The sequence below is a fragment of the Canis aureus genome, chromosome 10, assembly GCF_053574225.1.
Source record: "Canis aureus isolate CA01 chromosome 10, VMU_Caureus_v.1.0, whole genome shotgun sequence".
Classification (NCBI taxonomy): Eukaryota; Metazoa; Chordata; class Mammalia; order Carnivora; family Canidae; genus Canis; species Canis aureus.
Window position 1 is genome coordinate 2,827,724 of NC_135620.1, and position 20,732 is coordinate 2,848,455.

General features: G+C 43.7%; 1 protein-coding gene across 3 annotated transcripts in view; it reads left to right on the plus strand.

The window, feature by feature from the left end:
- Positions 1–1,118: 1,118 nt before the first annotated feature.
- The window catches only part of RNF130 (ring finger protein 130), a 144,243-nt gene continuing 124,629 nt past the window's right edge, over positions 1,119–20,732 (plus strand). For all 3 annotated transcript variants that reach the window (XM_077911126.1, XM_077911125.1, XM_077911127.1), the window contains exon 1: positions 1,119–1,380. In XM_077911126.1, coding sequence (XP_077767252.1) covers positions 1,134–1,380 — 247 coding nt within the window. In that variant the 5' untranslated portion in view covers positions 1,119–1,133. The remainder of the gene's footprint in view (positions 1,381–20,732) is intronic.

The window sequence follows — 20,732 nt, forward strand, 5'->3', positions numbered from 1 at the left end:
TCTATAAGATTCAGAGGATCCGGGACTGGCCAGTCGGGAGATGCTGTTTCCTTCTACCTCAGAGTAGGAAGGACCACACTGCCCAGTGGTCTATAAGCTCCTGGATTCAGCTACACCTGACGCAAGACCCATCCCTCCCCTTCGTTTATGCTTTAAAAGGGCACACAGCTTAACTGACAATGTGTGTGTGTGTGCTGGGAGCTGGTTGGGTCTCACCGGTCTCCTCCTCGTCCAGTGATTTTGGAAGTTTAGTCTAGTCAACCTTGTCAACAAGAGATCCTTGTCAACCACACAGGTGCCCTGGCAATTCTGGGTGTTGCGGGCCCCCACGTCTCCTTGCCGAGAGGCGCGTCCTCTCCTCTGCCCTGCATCACGTCAATGATAGGACTAGCAGCTGAGCTGCTAAAATGTGAAATCTCGTATGAATTTATTTTTTTTAGCTAAGGTTTTAACCGTTTTTTCTTTTGCATTCTCGTTGCAAACTTTCCCACGGCTTTGGGAAAGCTCTCGGGCTCCAGCCCCGCGCCCCTCACGCAGGACGCCCGGCCCCGGCCCGCGGCTGGGACCCTCGTGCAGGCGGGCGGGAGCGGGCAGGGCCTAGCGCGCAGGCGCGCGGGGGCGGGGCAGCGCCGCGGGCCTGCGCGGTGCCGCTCGGCCGCCGGCTGGGGCGGGGCGGGGCGGGGCGGGCGAGCGCGCGGGGGCGGCAGTCCGGCCCGCGCCGTGTGTGCTCCACAGGCGCTCGGTGGGGCGCGCCTCCCGGAGCCGCCCGCCTGACCCCAGCCGCCTCCAAGCAGGGCGCCCCCGACGCGGCGGGACCAGCCCCGGGGGATGGAGTGGGCCCGTCCGCACGGCCCAAGGTGGGCCCCGAGGAGAAGACCCCGCGCGGCCTGACGCGCGCCCTCGCCCAGGGGCTCATGGGCGCGTCCCCGCCGGCGGGCCGCGGACGTGAGGGCGGCGAGCAGCGGGGCCCCGGCGCCGAGGAGGGCCGTGCTCGTGCCCGGCTCCGCGCAGGCCGCGCGCGCGCGCTCCCGCCGCAGCGCCGGCCGCGCCCGCCCCGCCTCTCGGCGCCGGCCCCGGAGCCCGGTCCGCGAGCGGCGGCGGCGGCGGCGGCGGCGGCGGCGGCCGGAGGGACGATGAGCGGCGCGGCGCGGGCGGGCCCGGCCCGGCTCGCCGCGCTCGCTCTGCTGACCTGCAGCCTGTGGCCGGCGCGGGCCGACAACGCGAGCCAGGAGTACTACACGGCGCTCATCAACGTGACGGTGCAGGAGCCCGGCCGCGGCGCGCCCCTCACGTTCCGCATCGACCGCGGGCGCTACGGGCTCGACTCGCCCAAGGCCGAGGTCCGCGGCCAGGTGCTGGCGCCGCTGCCCATCCACGGGGGTGAGTGCGAGGCCGCGGCGGGGACGCGGCGGCGGCGGGGGCGGGGGCGCCCGGAGAGCCGGGGCGCGGGGGCGGCGGAGACTGCGGCCCCCTCCGCGCGGGGCCCGGGGTGCCGGTCCTGTGCAGCCCGGCCTCCCGGCGGCTGGCGCTGAGGTCCCGACGCGTCTGGGGGCTTTCCTCTCCTTTGAGGAAGACTCGAAAGCGTTCTTTGTCGTCGAGGCCGCTTGTTCGCGGGGGCATCGGGCTGCGAGTTTGCGGGGACCGGCCAGACAAAGGAGGGGGCGGAGGAGCGCACAACTCGTTCCCGGGGGACGGGGTCCCGACCTGCCTTTCGGAGCCGGCAGGCTCGTCCCGGAGATCCCAGACTTCACGCTGCATTGGATCTGCAAGGATAAGGCCCTTTTCTAACGCAAAAACGTGCCGTTTTTGTTAAGTGGCAAGTGGGAGGAGGGTGAGGAGGAATGGGCATCTTCCCTGTTGCTTTTGGCTCCTGTCCCGCCCCAGGAGTTTTACTGTAATTTGACGCCTGAAAATCTCACATTATGAAGAATCTGATACCGGTGGGGACCAGTAGCCAAGTCTTCGGGGCACGGGTGCCGACCATAGTGGAAATAGATAACATTTTCAAGAATTGTCTTTGAAGCCCTTTGGCTTATCCTCATGACTTCCTAAAACACGCAGGGTCTGTTTAATGATTTGGTATAAAACGTATATTTGTGTAAATTGTTGGCCATGTTTTCAAGGACCCTTTCTTCCTTTGGATATTTTCTGTGGGCTGGGCTGTTTTTTTGTTGTATTTGGTTGTTTTCGTTTTTTTGCGGGTTTTTGTTTTGTTTTGTTTTCCACTGCGAACTTTTTGGGAAATGCCTGCTATCTTCTCCACCCCCACACTCATCCTGAGAATGCTGAGGGGACTTTTTTTTTTTTTTTTTTTGAGCTGCTATTCATGTTAAGATGACCTAAACAAGGCAGCCTAAATAAGGTAATGGTGTTTGTTTTTGTACTCACAATATTAAAACATCGTGCCTCTCCTGAGATGTGCATTTGTGTGCTGAACCGGTGAGCTGTTTTATACTGACTGAAGAAAAAGAATCCTACGAAGCTTTCTTTCCCTGTAGCTTGCTTACCCCCCCCCCCCCCCATTTAGACCTGCCCTCTCAAAGTTCATTTTTACGCCAACAGTCTGGGGCTTCATGTGCATATCCTCATCTCCACTTTGTTAGAAATGGCTGTTAGGGTCCCAGCTTGCCTGCAGAAACAACTTTGGTCTTTCGTTCATTTAGTAAATATTTGTGTGCCTGTTCTGTGCCAGTCACTGTGGTTGGATCACAGAATGTTGCCAAACTATGGCACTAACAATGGTAGCCTATTTTCTGGTGCTGAGAACCATGAGGGTCACGTGGTAGGGGAGGAAGAGGAAGAGAGCGAGGCAAGCGGTTCTGAAGCAAGAGCTGGCCCTGTGTGGTGTTTTGTAATCTGTGGTTTTTCTTTGGGGCTGGGTTCCTTCTGGCACCCTAAATCCATGATCCTCACTTTAGATTCTTGCCTACAGAGTGTGCCATGTTTAAAGACTACTTGTTGCTTGCTTGTCAACCCCAAATGAAAGCCCTGTCTTTGAGAAAGCTTGTTTTAGGTGTTGGAATAGAAGGGTATCGGGTGCTAACATGCAACCAATGTGTGGATGAAGGTGAGTCCTGTCCCTTATCCCTGGGGAGGTAGCATCACTGTCGGATTAAAAGTTCTGACCCTGTTGTACATATACTTAGCATGTGACACCGGGAAAGTAAATTGGCTGCGTAACCCCAGTTTCATCAGCAAAACATAATGATGACGTATTTGCCTCAGTAAGGTTCTTGAGTGGTATATATGGTTTCCTTTTTTTTTTTTTTTTTTTTTAAGCTGCACATGGGGACGCTTGGGTAGCTCAGCAGTTGAGTGTCTGCCTTTGACTCAGGGTGTGATCCTTGGGTCCTGGGATCGAGTCCCATATATGGCTCCTGCGAGGAGCCTGCTTCTCCCACTGCCAGTGAATCTGCCTCTTTCTCTCTCTGTCTTTCATGAATAAATAAATAAAATCTTTAAAAAAAAAAAAAAAAAAAACTGGGCATGGAGCCCAACAGGGGACTTGAACTTACAACTCTGAGATCAAGACTTGAGCCAAGATCCAGTCAGGTGCTTAACCGACTGAGCCATCCAAGCACCCCATAGTTTCTCCATTCTTTTTTTTTTTTTTTTTTTTTAGTTTCTCCATTCTTAAAGAGACCGAACTTGTTAACCTAAATGAAAGTCTAAATTGGTGAGGTTTTAGACATCCCATCGAAGTGAACACATTAGGGCAGTGTGTAAAGGCTGAGTCTGGGGTCCGTTTCCTTAAGTGTGTCTTCCCTTTCTCCATTCTCATACGTGAGACTGTTCTTCGTTTTCTCAGGGTGTGAGTGGTGATTTGGATCTGACTTCCTACCAAGGGGTTCTGCGCACGTAGGTGCTTTCAGTCTAGCAAATATTAATTGAAATCCTTTGTGGGGCAGCCTGGGTGGCTCAGTGGTTTAGCACCGCCTTCGGCCCAGGGCCTGATCTGGAGCCCCGGGATCGTGTCCCACTTCGGGCTCCTGCATGGAGCCTGCTCCTCCCTCTGCCTGTGTCTCTCTCTCTCTGTGTCTCTCATGAATGAATAAATAAAATCTTAAAAAAAAAAAAATGAAATCCTTTGTGCCCCTGGGGAGATGAACGAAATAGATAAAAATCTCTCTTCCTGAAGTGTTAGTAAGGGCCTTTATAAATCAGTTTACCTGTAAATCATGAAATCCAAGACATTTTCATGCTTTGGCAGCAGGAACTTAGGAATATATCTTAAAAACAACAATGGTGATATAAACCTGTTAAAATTACTCCTGTTTAAGAAATAACTTCATCGATTATACCTCGGTAAAAAAGCGAGAAAGAAAGTGGCTATTCTTGATTTAGTGAGCTTCAAAATTTTATATTTTAAGAGAAAATATTGCAATTCTAATTATCTTTATGCTCTTAAAATTTTGAATTGAAGAGAGCTCTTAGCATGTTGAGGATTTACTCTATATTGACAGTAAATAAAGTGATATTTAGATTACAAAAAAAAATGTTATGAATAGAATTTCTGGCAAAAGCAGCTGTGAGTTGAGATGTGAATCAATTCCTTTCCTTTCCTTTCCTTTCGTTTCCTTTCCTTTCTCTTTTCTTTTTTCTTTTTTCTTTCTTTTCTTCTTTTTTCTCGCTCTACACCCAACGTGGGGCTTGAATTCACCACCCTGAGATCAAGAGTCACATATTCTACCCACTGAACCAGCCTGAGGCCCCTAGATGTGACATTAATGAAAATGCATTTTGAGGATAAGTGTTTGGCAGTAATGAACATAAAGACAAAATAACTTCACATTTTCCTAGAGCTTAACATGATTCATTTTAAATCTATGCCTTGATTTGTGAAATATTGTTTTGTGAAATCTTTCTTATTTTGTAGTGCTACTATCAATTACGCATGTATGAATTACTGAGCAAAATTTATTTGTCCTACATCCTTAAAGGATAAATAGGCAACTTTTTGTTTAGATGCTTTGGTATTTTTTTTTTTAAGATTTATTTATTTATTTATTCATGATAGAGAGGCTGAGACACAGGAGGAGGGAGAAGCAGGCTCCATGCCGGGAGCCTGACGTGGGACTCATCCTGGGACTTCAGGATCGATCCCTGGGCCAAAGGCAGGCGCTAAACCCCTGAGCCACCCAGGGATCCCCAAGATGCTTTGGTATTTTAATAGTACATTTTGGAAAGTGTAAAACTTTATAAAATAAGTGTTCTACTTTGAAAACATTCTTTGTCATTAAATAGAATTCACTTGTAAATGAAGATCCATTTGTTTAGTGCTACCACATTTCATATTTTAATTGATAAGGAATTCATTTTTAGAAATGGGCCTTTGGAGAAACAGGTCTTGTATTTATTTGCAGATTACAGTTGCTTTCTTATTACTGATCTATTCAAAGGGTGAGCTTAGAACCAGAAACAAAGGTAAACTAGCTAGTACCTGCTATGGAGCAGACATTGTAAATGTGATCTGTGTGTGTGCACACTAACTTTTTGTCTGAGCCTGGGGTGAGGGGTTGGGAAGGAAAAGGCCCTGTGTTGATGATGTCATTGTGTATGCAGATGTGCGGTGGGAAGAATCTGGTATCAGCCTTTTGCTTTGCATAGAAATTTTGAGTATTAGATGTTACAGCCTTGGAGAACAATTTTACCAAATGATCAACTTTTCGGGGGAGGGACCATCTTGCTGACTGTACGGATACGATAGTTTTTTTTTTTTTAATTTTAAGCTTAAGAAAGCAATTTTATTGGATGAATCCATTAAACCTGAATATGGTTTTTAAAATTCTGGTAAAGAGTGAAGGAGATTGATGTTGGAAATAAGACCTTGTATGAAAGTGGTCACATAATGTTGAAATTCATAACGGCAAAGGCAGGGGCTACTGGAGATAGGGATTTCAAAATATTCAGAGAAAAAATAGGTATGTTCCTGGAAGCAGGGACTCTGATAGGAAAAAGAATTCAAAAGGAGGTGGAGATTCTAAAAACCAGATTTTAATATAAATTAAATAGCCAAGCAAGCAGATAAAAGAGATAGATACAATAAATTCTATTTATACTGAGTTTTACAATTTTTTAAAGATTTTATTTATGACATCCACATGCAGAAGAATGAAACTAGACCACTCTCTTTCACCATACACAAAGATAAACTCAAAATGGATGAAAGATCTAAATGTGAGACAAGATTCCATCAAAATCCTAGAGAAGTACACAGGCAACACCCTTTTTGAACTCGGCCACAGTAACTTCTTGCAAGATACATCCACGAAGGCAAAAGAAACAAAAGCAAAAATGAACTATTGGGACTTCATCAAGATAAGAAGCTTTTGCACAGCAAAGGATACAGTCAACAAAACTCAAAGACAACCTACAGAATGGGAGAAGATATTTGCAAATGACATATCAGATAAAGGGCTAGTTTCCAAGATCTAGAAAGAACTTATTAAACTCAACACCAAAGAAACAAACAATCCAATCATGAAATGGGCAAAAGACATGAAGAGAAATCTCACAGAGGAAGACATAGACATGGCCAACATGCATATGAGAAAATGCTCTGCATCACTTGCCATCAGGGAAATACAAATCAAAACCACAATGAGATACCACCTCACACCGGTGAGAATGGGGCAAATTAACAAGGCAGGAAACAACAAATGTTGGAGGGGATGCGGAGAAAAGGGAACCCTCTTACACTGTTGGTGGGAATGTGAACTGGTGCAGCCACTCTGGAAAACTGTGTGGAGGTTCCTCAAAGAGTTAAAAATAGACCTGCCCTACGACCCAGCAATTGCACTGTTGGGGATTTACCCCAAAGATACAGATGCAGTGAAACGCCGGGACACCTGCACCCCGATGTTTATAGCAGCAATGGCCACGATAGCCAAACTGTGGAAGGAGCCTCGGTGTCCATCGAAAGATGAATGGATAAAGAAGATGTGGTTTATGTATACAATGGAATATTACTCAGCCATTAGAAATGACAAATACCCACCATTTGCTTCAACGTGGATGGAACTGGAGGGTATTATGCTGAGTGAAGTAAGTCAGTCGGAGAAGGACAAACATTAATAGTGAAAGGGAATATAAGGGAAGGGAGAAGAAATGTGTGGGAGATATCAGAAAGGGAGACAGAACGTAAAGACTGTTAACTCTGGGAAACGAACTAGGGGTGGTAGAAGGGGAGGAGGGCGGGGGGTGGGAGTGAATGGGTGACGGGCACTGGGGGTTATTCTGTATGTTAGTAAATTGAACACCAATAAAAAATAAATTAAAATTTTTTTTTAAATTTTATTTATTTATTCATGATAGTCACAGAGAGAGAGAGAGAGAGAGGCAGAGACACAGGCAGAGGGAGAAGCAGGCTCCATGCACCGGGAGCCCGACGTGGGATTCGATCCCGGGTCTCCAGGATCGCGCCCTGGGCCAAAGGCAGGCGCCAAACCGCTGCGCCACCCAGGGATCCCCAATAAAAAATAAATTAAAAAAAAAAGATTTTATTTATTTGAGGGAGAGCAGGAGCCGGGGGTGGAGGGCGGGGGGTATGGGAGGACAGAGGGAAAAGCAGGCTCTCTGCTGAGCAGGGACCCCAGGATCATGACCTTAGCCAAACGAAGGCAGACGCTTAACTGACTGAGCCACTCAGGGCTATATTGAATTTTGCAATTTAGAAAATGTTTAACATAAATGTTTAACATACTGTGTTTTCCTTCACTTTTGGATGATCCATGGCATATAAGTACTTGAATATTTAAAAAAAAAAAAAAAGTTTGGCCAAATAACCATCCTGCTACCATCCTATTTCTGTTTCTTTAAATGGCAGAGCTTCTCATAAGTGTTGTCCGTATTTGCTGCCTTCAGTTTTTCCTCTGACTGTTCTTCACATTCTAAGACTTTGATTGCTGTGCCAGTGATTTTGATAAGAACATGGCATTTTATTTTATTTTTTTAAAATATTTTATTTAGTTATTCATGATAGTCACAGAGAGAGAGAGGCAGAGACACAGGCAGAGGGAGAAGCAGGCTCCATGCACCGGGAGCCCGACGTGGGATTCGATCCCGGGTCTCCAGGATCACGCCCTGGGCCAAAGGCAGGCGCCAAACCGCTGCGCCACCCAGGGATCCCAGAACATGGCATTTTAAATGATATATTGGCCTACAGAATCCCTAGGATCTCAATGTGTGGAATGGTGCGTTGAAACTAAGAAAAAAGTTAATTCAATAAATAAATATTCTTGAATTCCAGTTTTTTTTAAAAAAAAATCTGCATTAAAGGGAGTTGAAAGAAGATAAAGTTAACTGCCTTTTGCAGGACAGGCCCTCTCCAGCCTTCATATATCTGGGTGTCTAGAGCCTGGCCAACACTGGACCACTCATAGAGGCCAAGCCACCTCTAGTTCATGTGTAGTTCTGCATATGAGTTTTAAAAAATGGATGAACTACAGAGCATTGTTTTGAATGTTATAAATGAAAAATGGATGAACTACAGAGCATTGTTTTGAATGTTATAAATGAAGTAACCCTTCATTTGAAGGAAGGTCAGATTAAATGACGTCTAAGATTCTTCCACCTTGATCGAAGTGTGACTGTAAAGTGGTAAGACAAATCTTTTTGAACAGACCTGTCAGAATGCACCTATAAAGAAGAGTGATTCTTTTCAAACCAGTCACATGACTTCATGTGTATACATATGTATATGCATACATACACACACATACTGTGTAGCAAGGAAAACATACATTGAAATACTTGTAGAATTTGTTTTGTAAGATTATTTTTGATTGAGCAATTTAAAAATGGTGTGCAATATGTCAAATCCTTGTCTTTCTTAGATAGATTTGAATTTTGACAATTGAAAGTTATTTTGAGTCCATGCTTTTTTATGTGCTTGTGAATTCTCTCTTTAGATAATTCTCAAGAGAGGAAGTCTAGTGTTTGAGGCCGTGTCAGCCGCATCTGTGGGATGAATGGATAGTCCCCAGAGCTGATTCTTTTTTTTTTTTTTTAATATATTTTTTAATTTTTATTTATTTATGATAGTCACACAGAGAGAGAGAGAGGCAGAGACACAGGCAGAGGGAGAAGCAGGCTCCATGCACCGGGAGCCTGACGTGGGATTCGATCCCGGGTCTCCAGGATCGTGCCCTGGGCCAAAGGCAGAGGCCAAACCGCTGCGCCACCCAGGGATCCCTGATTCTTTTGAGTATTTAAGTATAGCAGTCTTGACTTATTTACAAAATGAAACTGTTTTTCAGGACCATCAACATTTGTTTGTTTTATCATCCTTAGAGTATTTTATGCACTAGACATTATTTTCTGTAAATTGTAGTAAGTGTAGCTTTCTTTACTGTTGGAAGCAGTTCTGGGTAAAACAAAGGAGCTCTTCAAATGCAAAATGGCATCAATACAAAGGTACTTAAGAAGTACCTACTCTAGGGAGGCCTGGGTGGCTCAGTGGTTGAGCATCTGCCTTTGGCTCTGGACATTATCCTGGGTTCAAGTCCCACGTCGGGTTTCCTGCATGGAGCCTCCTTCTCCCTCCGCCTGTGTCTCTGCCTCTCTCTCACACTCTGTGTTTCTCATGAACAAATAAATAAAATCTTTAAAAAAAAAACAAAAAGTACCTACTCTGCGCTTGTGTTATATAAGTTCTATAGTGTGTGCAGAAGGCACTTCCTGCCTGGGAGAGTTTAGCCTTCTTGTTGAGATCAGCCTTGTATACATTGTGAAAGATGATGTGGTTGTCTTCACCAATTGGTGGATGTTTTTCTAAAGCAGGGGTCTGCAGACTACAGCCAGGGGCCAGCCACCTGTTACTGTAAACAGTTTATCGAAGACTGCTGTGGCCATCTGTTCGCTTGTCTTTGGCTGCTTTTGAATTGGGTGGTTGTGACAGGAGTCTATGTGGCCTGCAAGTCTAAACTACTTCCTCTCTGGCCCTTTAAGAGAACGTTTGACAGTCTGTATCCTAAGAGTTCATTTATACCTTAGTTTTTCCCATTAAAAACTATGTTGTGGTTGTATGGATGAAAGTTTGATTCCTAAACTGCCACAGACTTTGAGCTCCTGGCCGTTAGGGACAACATTGTCTTTGTTTCAGTCCAGCACCTAGGACTGTGCCTGGCACTAGCAAGCCACTGGAATATATGATTGCATTTAATCCTGTGGTGTTTGGTCTGGTGGTGAAACTGATGGCAGGCTTTGTAGGCAGGTGGGGAGAGGGGGATAGATGGACAGAGGATACTGTAGGGCCTCTGTTAGGGTGCTGCATTGTAAATGGAACGAAGACCAGAAAAACAAAACGTGATCTGGACTTGTAGTCTGGAAAGGCTTCGTTAAAAATGTGGAATTTGAAATCTACCTTGATGAGTTCTTTTTCCAGCCATATGGAGTCAAAGGGACCAGGTTTACTTCCCCCCTTAAAATGACTAGAAAACCCGACAAAGTTATGAAACAACAGTTTTAGAAATAGATCAACAAAGAGTATGATATAGTGATCCTTGAGAGAAAGGGAATAAACTGGAGCCAGATGACTGCCCCAGCATACAGCCTGAGTGTTTGCATGTTGCCATGCAAGGAGGGGGAATCCAGAAGGAACCTGGTGGTTTCCTTGAGTTGCTCAGACAGAGTTCAGAGCTCAGGGAGGTCAAGGCAGTTGGAATGGGCCTGGACATGCAAGGAGATAAAGTACCAGAGGAGAGAGCTACACAGAGGGTGGGCTCTGGGGAGCTGCAGCTGGCCCCTCAAGTCTTTGGTTGAGGACTGATCTGTACGTTTTGTGAAGAACTGTCAGAAATTTGCAGGTGAAAGAACTCCTGAAGTTCCCATGATGCTGAGAATAGTTCATATTCTCATTCATCAGTGTAAGGAGACCCCCTAATGCACAGGGCATAGAGCAGGGCCATGTCAGCCCTAAGTAAAAATCTGTTCTGGACCCCACCTAACAAAGCTTAGAAGCATACTTTAAAAGGATAGAACTGATTCAGAGTAACTGGTCCAGAACAAAGCCCAACAGTATTTAAAGGGATGCAATGACTTCTGGGTCCCAAGGACATAAAATCCAAGACCAATATCCAGTCAAAAATCACCACGCATGCTAAGAAACAGGAAAATCTGACCTATAGCCAGACAAAAACAATCAGTAGCAATCAGAAAGGGAACAAGTTATTGAGTTGCAGATAAGGATGTTAAAATGGCTATTATAGATCTACCCCATTTGTTCAAGGAGATAAAAGAAAATACGAGCATGATGAGAGAAATGAATACAGAAAAGACCCATATCAGACTTCTAGCCATTAACTCAACTTGAAAAAGGGTTGAATTTATATTGATAGAGAATAGAAGAGAAATGAGTTTACCAAGAGGATGTTTGCTGCTCTGGTGCTCTCAGTGTATCTCAGGCAGTTATATAGTTAACACATACTGTGGATTGAGGATGGTGCCAGTACTATACATGGATGGTCCTTTAATAACAGCCATAGGTAGTTATGGGAATTCAGGGTTCTCCAGGTTCTCACTGAGTGTCTTTTTTCCTTAGGGCACTGTACAGGATTGGAAATTATATTTCCAGTTTGTTTTGTCTCTGAGGGCAGAGATGCAGTTTCTGTGTCCACTCTTGTATACTCAGTGTGCAGTGTGGTACCTGGAACATAGTAGGGTGACACTAGGTAATTAGCGTGGGATGGATTAAAGCAGATGAGGGAACATGCCATCCGTGTGACTGTAGGGATTCAGCAGAGCTGGAATGTGATATAGCTCTGTCTGATTGCAGCATCTATACTTTAACCACTTCTTTGTATTGCTTCCCAAATGGGTTTAATAAATTATGATATATCCACTCAGTGGAATGTTATGCAGCCATTAAAGGGGATTATGAAAGCTGCCTATATCCTACAAAAATGAATATACAGTGATTGAACTGTGACTATGTTAAATTTGTTTACAGCAGACAAGGACTCAAAGTAATGTGCAAAAATAAAACTAGATGTGTTATATTGATTTGATTGTGGGTGACATTCCTCATTTTCTTCTCTTTTTTTCTCTCTCTCGCTTTCTCTCACTCGAAATTGTTAATTTTCAGTACAGAACATTCATAGGGGAAAAGTCCTATTTCCCGAAGGGAACAAGTCCGCATCAACAGGTTGTTCTTTTGTTTGTGTATTCCCTAGATTTAAGAAGCATGGAATGAATTCCAAGCCATGGTCAGAAAGAGTAAGAAACTAGAAGATACCAGACATATATTGAAAAGGGCATATTTTTCCCTAGTAAGAAAAAAAAAAAAAAGGAACTCTAAGACCAAGAATACTTGATCCAAATATGAAACAAAAGTAAAATGTGGCATGATTTTGAGCAGTTAGCGGGTCCTAGAAAGGGAAATGGAATCATAGCACAGGGCTCAGCTGCTCTGTAACATTTCTATAATGATATTAATGCTTTAGTGGTTTCGTTGGTTTTCACTGTTTAAAAATCAATCTGTAGTTAAAGTATGGGAGGCTCTATTAGTTGTAGAACAGAAAGTAAACATTACCAACCTTAAGAATATATCACTATAAATAGATGACAAAGATAGAGAAATGGGAGAGAGAAAAGACACGTCAGGAACTAGTGAGGGCCAGTGTCTTCATCTCTGCACACAAGGTAAGCATTCAGGAGGGTGTGTGTAGTTCAAATGCTGGGAAGGTTTAACTGCAGAGGAAAATAAGGAAGTAAATCGGGAGAGAGGGAAGATGGAGAAACCTCAGTAAGCACGATCTTGATTTGTGAACTTGTAAATCCAAAGATAGTGTCTAACATTGAAATAATGGCTGTAAGCCTTTTTGGAACTGGATGGTGACCACCAGAACAACTAAAAATAGATGTTAAAAGTGATTGCCTTTCGGACTTGGGACAACAGGGTGAATGGGGCAGGTGCACTTCACTGTATGCCATTGGATAAATTTGTCTTTTCTGTGTATGGGCAGTAAGATCCCCACTTTTTCCCCTTTCCACACTACAAATGAATTCTGCTCCTACCCCTTTTTTTCCTTTCCTGAAGCTCCCTGCTTTCCCAACATCTGCAGTCTTTTCCAGCTCCAGGGCTGCATTAGTACGTAGGGTTCTGCAGAAACTAAGCACTGTGTCTAGAGCATTCCTACTTAGTAGGCACTGACAGACTCTGAAATCAGGAAATGCTACCAGTGAATTAACTGATTTTATCTTATAAACAGATCTACATCTATAGACAAACAACAAATAATTATTGTTGTAGCTGCTACATTGGCTCATAGTGTTTTCCTTTTCTCTGGCAACTACCTTCCACCCCAGTCTGTTGTGATAAGGCCTCAGCATTGACTGAGCATAGGATGACCCCAACCCTTGGCCTCCTTTGGTGCTCTTTCAGCTTCCTCAGGGCTTCTCACTTATTTCCCTGTTTGATGTAGATTCCATGATTCTTCATGATAATCACCCCTTTTTTCTCTGTATCAGACTCTTTTGGCAAAATCTCAATCCTGGGTGAACCACGTATCATGCATCGTCTCTGCACCTCCTGTCACCACGCAGCTGAATGTTGCTGGAGAAAATCAGAACAACCCACCTGGCCAAATTTATGTTAACATAAAATTTAAGCAAAAACAAGTGGATACTTAACAATGTTCAGTAATCCAAAAATATTTTTTTTTAATTTTTTATTTAAGTAATCTCTACAGTCAACATGGGGCTCACTCATGATCAGGAGTTAGTTGCACACTCTTCTGACTGAGCCAGCTACCAAAAATACTTTTTTCCAGAGAAGTGGGACAGCTCTCTGAGGCAACAATTTTCTCTCTCCCCAATGTCTGCTATTGTCTCTTCAGATTACCTTCAGCCTCATCTTACCTTCTGGGCCTTGGAGTCACATTCAACTCTGCCTGCTTGGTATCTTCAACCTAAACGTCCCAAGGACATCTCTGGGTTAATGGGCCTCAGATGGAGCTTTTGATGTATTTTTTGCCTTCCTGTCTGCTCCCCCTGCTCCCCGGTCTTCCCCATTTCAGCAAATGACATCACTGTCTACTCTTACTATTTAAACAAATTTAGGAGTTGTCCTTGCTTCCTTTCCTCACATTCCACATTCAGTTTTTGCTCCACAGTTAACCTGCAGGATACACATACCAGTCTGTTGCTTGCCCTTCTTTCTTCTGCTATCACAGTATGGGCAGCTCTCACCTCCTGCCCGTTCCTGGTCTCTGCTTCTCTTAACTCCCGTTAATCTTTTCTCCCTACAGTAGCCAGAATAACCTTGAAGATTCTGCATGGAGTCATAACACTCATTGCTTAACCCTTTCATTGTCTTCTTATCATCCTTAGACTGGAAATCTGAACTCCTTCCTATGGTGTACCCCCTTCACTCCTGCCAGTCCACTCACCCCTGCTCATGCTGAAGCTGTTCTGATATTTTTTACTTCATAGGGCTTCTGAGGTTTTTTTTCACAATGTGTACCTTCTGGCTGCCCACTTCCTACTCCCCTGTATGGTGTGTGCTGTGCTAATGGAGCTTTACAGTGCATGGTTCTGTATGATGGCCAACTAAAGGGGCAGACAGAGACAAGGGAAGAGAATTACAGAATGTCAGAACTTGGTGGTCATAGGTGATGAGAATCTCGAGTCTAGCCACCCATATGAAGCTTCAGCATTCCTGTCTGGTGATTGTACAGCCCAAGCTTGAACAAACCAGTGACAGAAATCTACCACACTCATCTCTGGAAGATAGTGTTAGAAAAAAAAAATTGGTTCAAATCTTCGTAAGCAGTAGTTAATTTCCTTGTTTGATTCAAGCCCTCTAACCCTTCGGCTTTATAGCCCTATTTCTTTTGACCATTCTTAAGAATATTGGTTTTGTAAACTTCAGAATGTGTTTGCCGTTGGCATTCAACTTAAAGGATGCTGTGGGTTGAATAGTGTCCCATAAAAGTTCATGTCCACCTGGAATCTCAGAAGGTGACCTTATTTGGAAATGGGATCTTGACAGATGTAAGTGGTTAAGGATCAAGATAAGATCGTGATAGTTTAAGAGTGGGCCCAAAATCCAACCTGGGTGTCCTTGTAAGGAGAGGAGCGGATTCAGAGAGGTACAGAGTGAAAAAGGAAAGGTACAGAGTGAAGATAGAGGGGAAAAAAGAGAGGTACAGAGTGAAGATAGAGGGAAACAGAGGTCAAGGTTATGCTGCCACAGCCAGCAAACACCAGGGATTGCTAACGACTCCCAGAAGCTAGGAGAGAGGCGTGGTACCATTTCTCCTTCAGAGCCTCCAGAAGGAGCCAACCCTGCTGACACTCTGATTTCAACTTCTGGCCTCCCTAGAACTGCTAGACAATACATTTCTGTTGTTTCAAGCCACCAAGTTTGTGGTCATTTGTTATGGCAGCCCTAGGAAATGAATACAAAGGAAACCCAAAACTGGACAGAGTGATGCATTTGATTTTACCAAAGCAGGAGAGAGTAGAACTGCTTTTTTCCATAGTGCTGGACACCTGTCTAGAGTCCTCTAAGTTATTTCAGTATCCCTAATCACTGATTCGAACTGAGCTTACTGTTGATTAAACCTTCTGAGTCTTTTTCAGTGGCTCCCCTAAGCTCTGTGATTTTATCTTTACTGGATACAGCCTGTCCATTCAGCCTTTCACGATACTGTTTGAATCCTGATGTGTCACCCACAGTCTTTGCTCTTTCCAGCAGCTTAGTGTCAACAGTGAATGCAATGAGCATACCTTTTATATCTTCATCTAAATCAGGTCTTAACCTTGTGAGCCTCTAGATCCTCTTAAGACTAATGAAAGCCATGGAGCTTTCTGCCAAAAAATACATATTTAGATAATACACAAAACTTCAGTAAGGTTTAGAGACCTCTTAAAGCTCCAAGTGGTCCACGAACCCAAAGTTAAGAATCTCTGCTTTGAGTAATGGTAAAAGTATTGAAGAATGTGACAGACCCTCATAGTGTGTTGCTCAGAATCTTCTAAGACAATTGACAGTGTTCCATTCGTCAGCACTTTTGGGGCATGGGCACTCCACAGAGTTTTCCAATTTACTTCGTTGACTCCACATTTGGTTCCTATTTCTTAGTCTTACGATATCTTAAAAGACATAATCAAGTGTTTTTATGGAAAGAACAAAGATATTTTACTCTCTTCCTGATTTGCTAGGTCAGGAGCTTTGGAAAAGAGCTCTTTCATGGCTCAGCTGTAGTGTGTTTGTTTCCTATTGCCACTGGAACTAATTATAATTACTACAACCTAGGTGGCTTAAAACAACACAGATTTATTGCCCTAAGTTCTGGAAGTGAGAAGCCCAAAATAGGTCTCACTGGGCTAAAATCAAGGCATTGGCAATCCTGTATTTCTCCCGAAGGCTCTAAGGGAGAATCCATTCTCCATTCTCACCTTTTCCAGCTTCTAGAGGCCACCTGCATTCCTTGGCTCATGTCCCTTCTGTCTTCAGAACTCATGGTGAGACATCTATCTGAACTCCTACCCCTTTCTCACATATTTAAAAGACCCTGTGATTACCTTAGACCCACCCACACAGTCCAGGATGTAATCTCTTTATTTTAAAGTAGCCGAATAGTAACCTTAATTCCCTTGTGCTTATAACCCAAGGTATTCACAGGTCCCAGGGATTAGGTTGGGGTCAGGGAGGGAGGGCAATATTCTGCCTTTCATAGGTAATGAATTTGTGCTAGGATCCCATGATTACAGCTTTCTCTTCTCAGGGTCTACAGTTACTCTTTTAATAATTTCTGAAATTTTGCCAAGGATCAGTGGTTCCCTAACAGATCCATAATTTTGCACACATTCATCACTTTGTAAACATTAGAGTGCTGTTTATAGGTTACTTTTCTGATGGCACTCTTCTGGGATTCACCAGATTGTGATTCATCTGGATCAGAAATCCTAAACTCAAATGGGCAACTGCTTCAAATGCTCATTCAGCACATACTCATTAAGTACCTACTGTGTGGCAGGCAGGACAAGAAGTTCTTGCATGCTTCTGGGCAGGGAGGCAAGGGGAGTCAACACCTGTTAATTATCTCATGGTGAAAACAGACATTGAACAGATGATAACACAAGTAACTTTATTTTTTTTTTTAATTTTTTTAGTTTTACAAGTAGCTTTATTAATAATTCTTGGGGAAAACACCAGGATGCCAGGAGGGCATAAATGAGAGAGCTAGCCCAGTCTAGGATGGTCAGGGAAGGCTTCTCTGATTAAATGTTAATGCAGGGACAAAAGCATGAGCAGATGTTAAACTAAGAGGGACACAGAAAGGAAGACCATTCCAAGGCCAGGGGACCTGTACGAAGACCAAAAGGTACAAACAAACCATTTGTGTGTGCTGGAGGAAATAAGTGAATCATTTAGAGTAAAGGAGACAGCGATATACAGTAGAGGTGGAAAGGTAGGTCAGTACTTTCTGGGCTGTTAGGATTTTTTACTTTATGTCAAGAACAGAAGACTTTTGAAGGGTTTGCTGGTTGGTTTGAATTTTTAGTTGTGGTAAAATACATGGAATACAAAACTTACCATCTTAACCAATTTTAAATGTTCGGTTCAGTAGTGTTACGTGTATTCACATTGTTGTACAAACAGTCTCTAAAACTCTTTTATCTTGCAAAACTGAAACTCCCCATATCCCGCTCCACCAGCCCCTGGCAACCACCCTCCTTCTTTCTGTCTCGAAATTTTGACTGCTCTAGGAGTCTCATATAAGTGGAATCATACAGTGTGTGTCATTTTGCAACTGACTTATTTTACTTAAGCATAATGTCCATCCATGATCCATCCATGTCATAGCATGTATCTGAATACAGTTGAAGGGTTTAACCTGAGGAGTGAGATAAGCAGATTTTTTTTTGAATTAACATTTTCAGTCGCAGCATACACAGAAAAATACCCCATCATAAGTCTGCAGCTTGCTGAGTTACTGTAGTGTACACACTGATGTAACCCCAAACCTAGTCATGGAAGTGAGCACCACCAGCCCCATGGGGTTCCCCAGAAGCCCCCTTTCTGTCATGACACCTCCCCCTTCCTAAACTTTGAACACCACAGGTGGTGCCTGTCATTTAACTTGATGCACATAGATCTTGATAGGCCTTCTTTTGTATTCTTGTGACTAGTTTCTTTTGTTTCCATCACTAATATGTGAGGTGAACTTGTTACTCTGTAGTTTTGCCAGTGGTCCAGAACATGAGTAGATCACAGTTTATCTGTTCCTCTGTTGATGGGCATGTGGGTTGCCTGCTTTGTGGCTGTCCTGCACACTGTGTCCACATCTAGTTACACAGAGGGAGTGTTGTACAGGGATGCGCTTAGGGGACTATTCTCTCCCTCTCCATTTTCTTTCAGGCCCAATATGTCCAGGACAATTCATCGTCTTCCACCAGAACTCCGTTCATCCTCCACTGTGTGCCATGTCAGCCAACAGCACCACCTTCTACCCAGTGTGTTATGCCAAAAACTGAGACACCCCCGTCAGCCTCCATATCTCATTGCTTACCAAGTCTTGTTGATCCAGATTCCTAAAGGTCTCTAAAATGTGTTCATTTGCCCCATCTACTGCAGCCTACTCTCATCTCTTATCCAGACCGTGGCCTCCTAACAGCTTCCTTATGTTCACTGTTAGCCACTCTGACCCATTCCCTGGAGTATGAGAACACAAACTTTTCTGGCTGTGCATACACAAGTATCCCCAGTGTATGCATTATACTTAGGAATGTTATTCCATGTTCTTGGTGTTCTTAGACATTGCATCTTAAGGCCCAGCACTTAAGTCAACAGCTGTAATAAATCTGTATTTCTAATAGTCTTCATGTTAGGTTGGATTTGGGGTTGGGGGGGTTGATTTATTTTTGTTTTGCCCTTTCATGGTGACTAGAAAGGGCTTGTACAGCAGTAGAAATGTCAATTTTGCCAATATTTATTTATTTATTTATTTATTTATTTATTTATTTATTTATTGCTTTACTGTTCAGGGTTTTATTTACGGCATTTGTCTAATGAAATCTAAAAGTAGAAGGTCTCATCTGTAAACCCACATAACTCAGCTATTTTGCAATAAAGTGAAACACATGTGTGAGGGAGTCACTACTATCCTTTTCACATTTGTGGGATCCCACTTAGGATACCTCAGATACCATAGGAGACACAACAACTAGACACGGATTGAGAAAAGCAGGCAGTGTTACTCCATAATGAAACATCAGTAAAGCTGAATCTCTTATTACCTATAACGGAATGGTTTTTTTTTTTTTAACTCGAGTAAACTTAGAAAAGTCAGTGGATATAAGATCAATACAAATACAAAAGAGAATTGTGCTTCTATATGCCAGAAACAAGCAATTAGAAAATAAATTTTTAAAAATACCATTTAAAACGGCATTGGGATCAAAAACTACAAAACATTGTCACAAGAAATTAAAGATCTAAATAAGTGGAGAGTCATCCCATATTCACAAATCCAGAGATCTGCTATGGTTAATATGGCAGATTGACCTGCAGGTTCAACATAATCCTAGGAAAATACCAACTGGGTCTTTGCAGGGATTGACAAGCTGATTCCAAAATTCACTTGGACCCTGAGTAGACAAAACAATTTTGAAAAAGAAGAACAAGATCAAAGGGTTCACATTTCCTGTTTTCAAAACTTAACTACAAGACAGTGTGGTTCTGGCACAGACCAATACATCAATGGACTAGAAGTGGGATCTCACAAACCTATTTTTTTTTAATATTTTTTTCTTTATTTATTTATGATAGTCACAGAGAGAGAGAGAGGCAGAGACACAGGCAGAGAGAGAAGCAGGCTCCATGCACCGGGAGCCCGACGTGGGACTCGATCCCGGGTCTCCAGGATCGCACCCTGGGCCAAAGGCAGGCGCCAAACCGCTGCGCCACCCAGGGATCCCCTAGGGATCTCACAAACCTTGCATTTATGATCAGTTGATTGTTGACAAGGATGCCAAGACAAGTCAGTGGGGAAAATAAGTCTTTTCAACAGAAGGTGCTGGGAAGACTGGATAGCCAGGGGGACTGGGAGGAGAGAGAGAGAAGGCCAAAGAAATGTGTACTGTCTCAAAATTAAGTGGCTAGCCCCTGCTGACGCTATTGAGGATGTTTGCCCAGGTCTGGGAAATTTCCTTTGCATTTGGTGATGGAGAGCAAAGGGACTAGAAATTTGGAAGAAAGCAACTATGTTATTTCTAAGTTTGCCAATCCCAGGGAAAAGAACGCTGGAAAATTACATAGATCATCTTAAAGGAATGAGACTTCTTGAAGAAACCAGCGTGAATCCACAAGATACAGCAGTTCTACTGAGATGAGAGTGTATCAGAGAGAATCTGTATATCTGCTAACAGTCTCCGCACCCAGTTTCAGTGTCCTTTATCCATCCTGCTACTGTCTCCATTCTCAGGTTATTCTCCTTGTTAGAGGAAACAAAAGCAAAACAAGGTTCTGAGAAATGTTTTCGTCCACTGCTTTGTTGACTGTGAGCAGTAGACCTATTTCTTTCCTGTTTTTCTTGCTCTGAAAAAAACTTAAAAAAAAATCTTTGGGGAAGGTGAGAGAGAAGCTGTTTTGCCTGTTCCTGTCATTATTTGCAATCTTTAACTCTTCCTGGGCTTTTTAAGTTTTGAAAAAAAAAATTATAAGTCTGTACTGTCATCCTGCATTTGCCTTTACAGCTTTTGTGTGAGTCTTTCTTAAAGTTTAA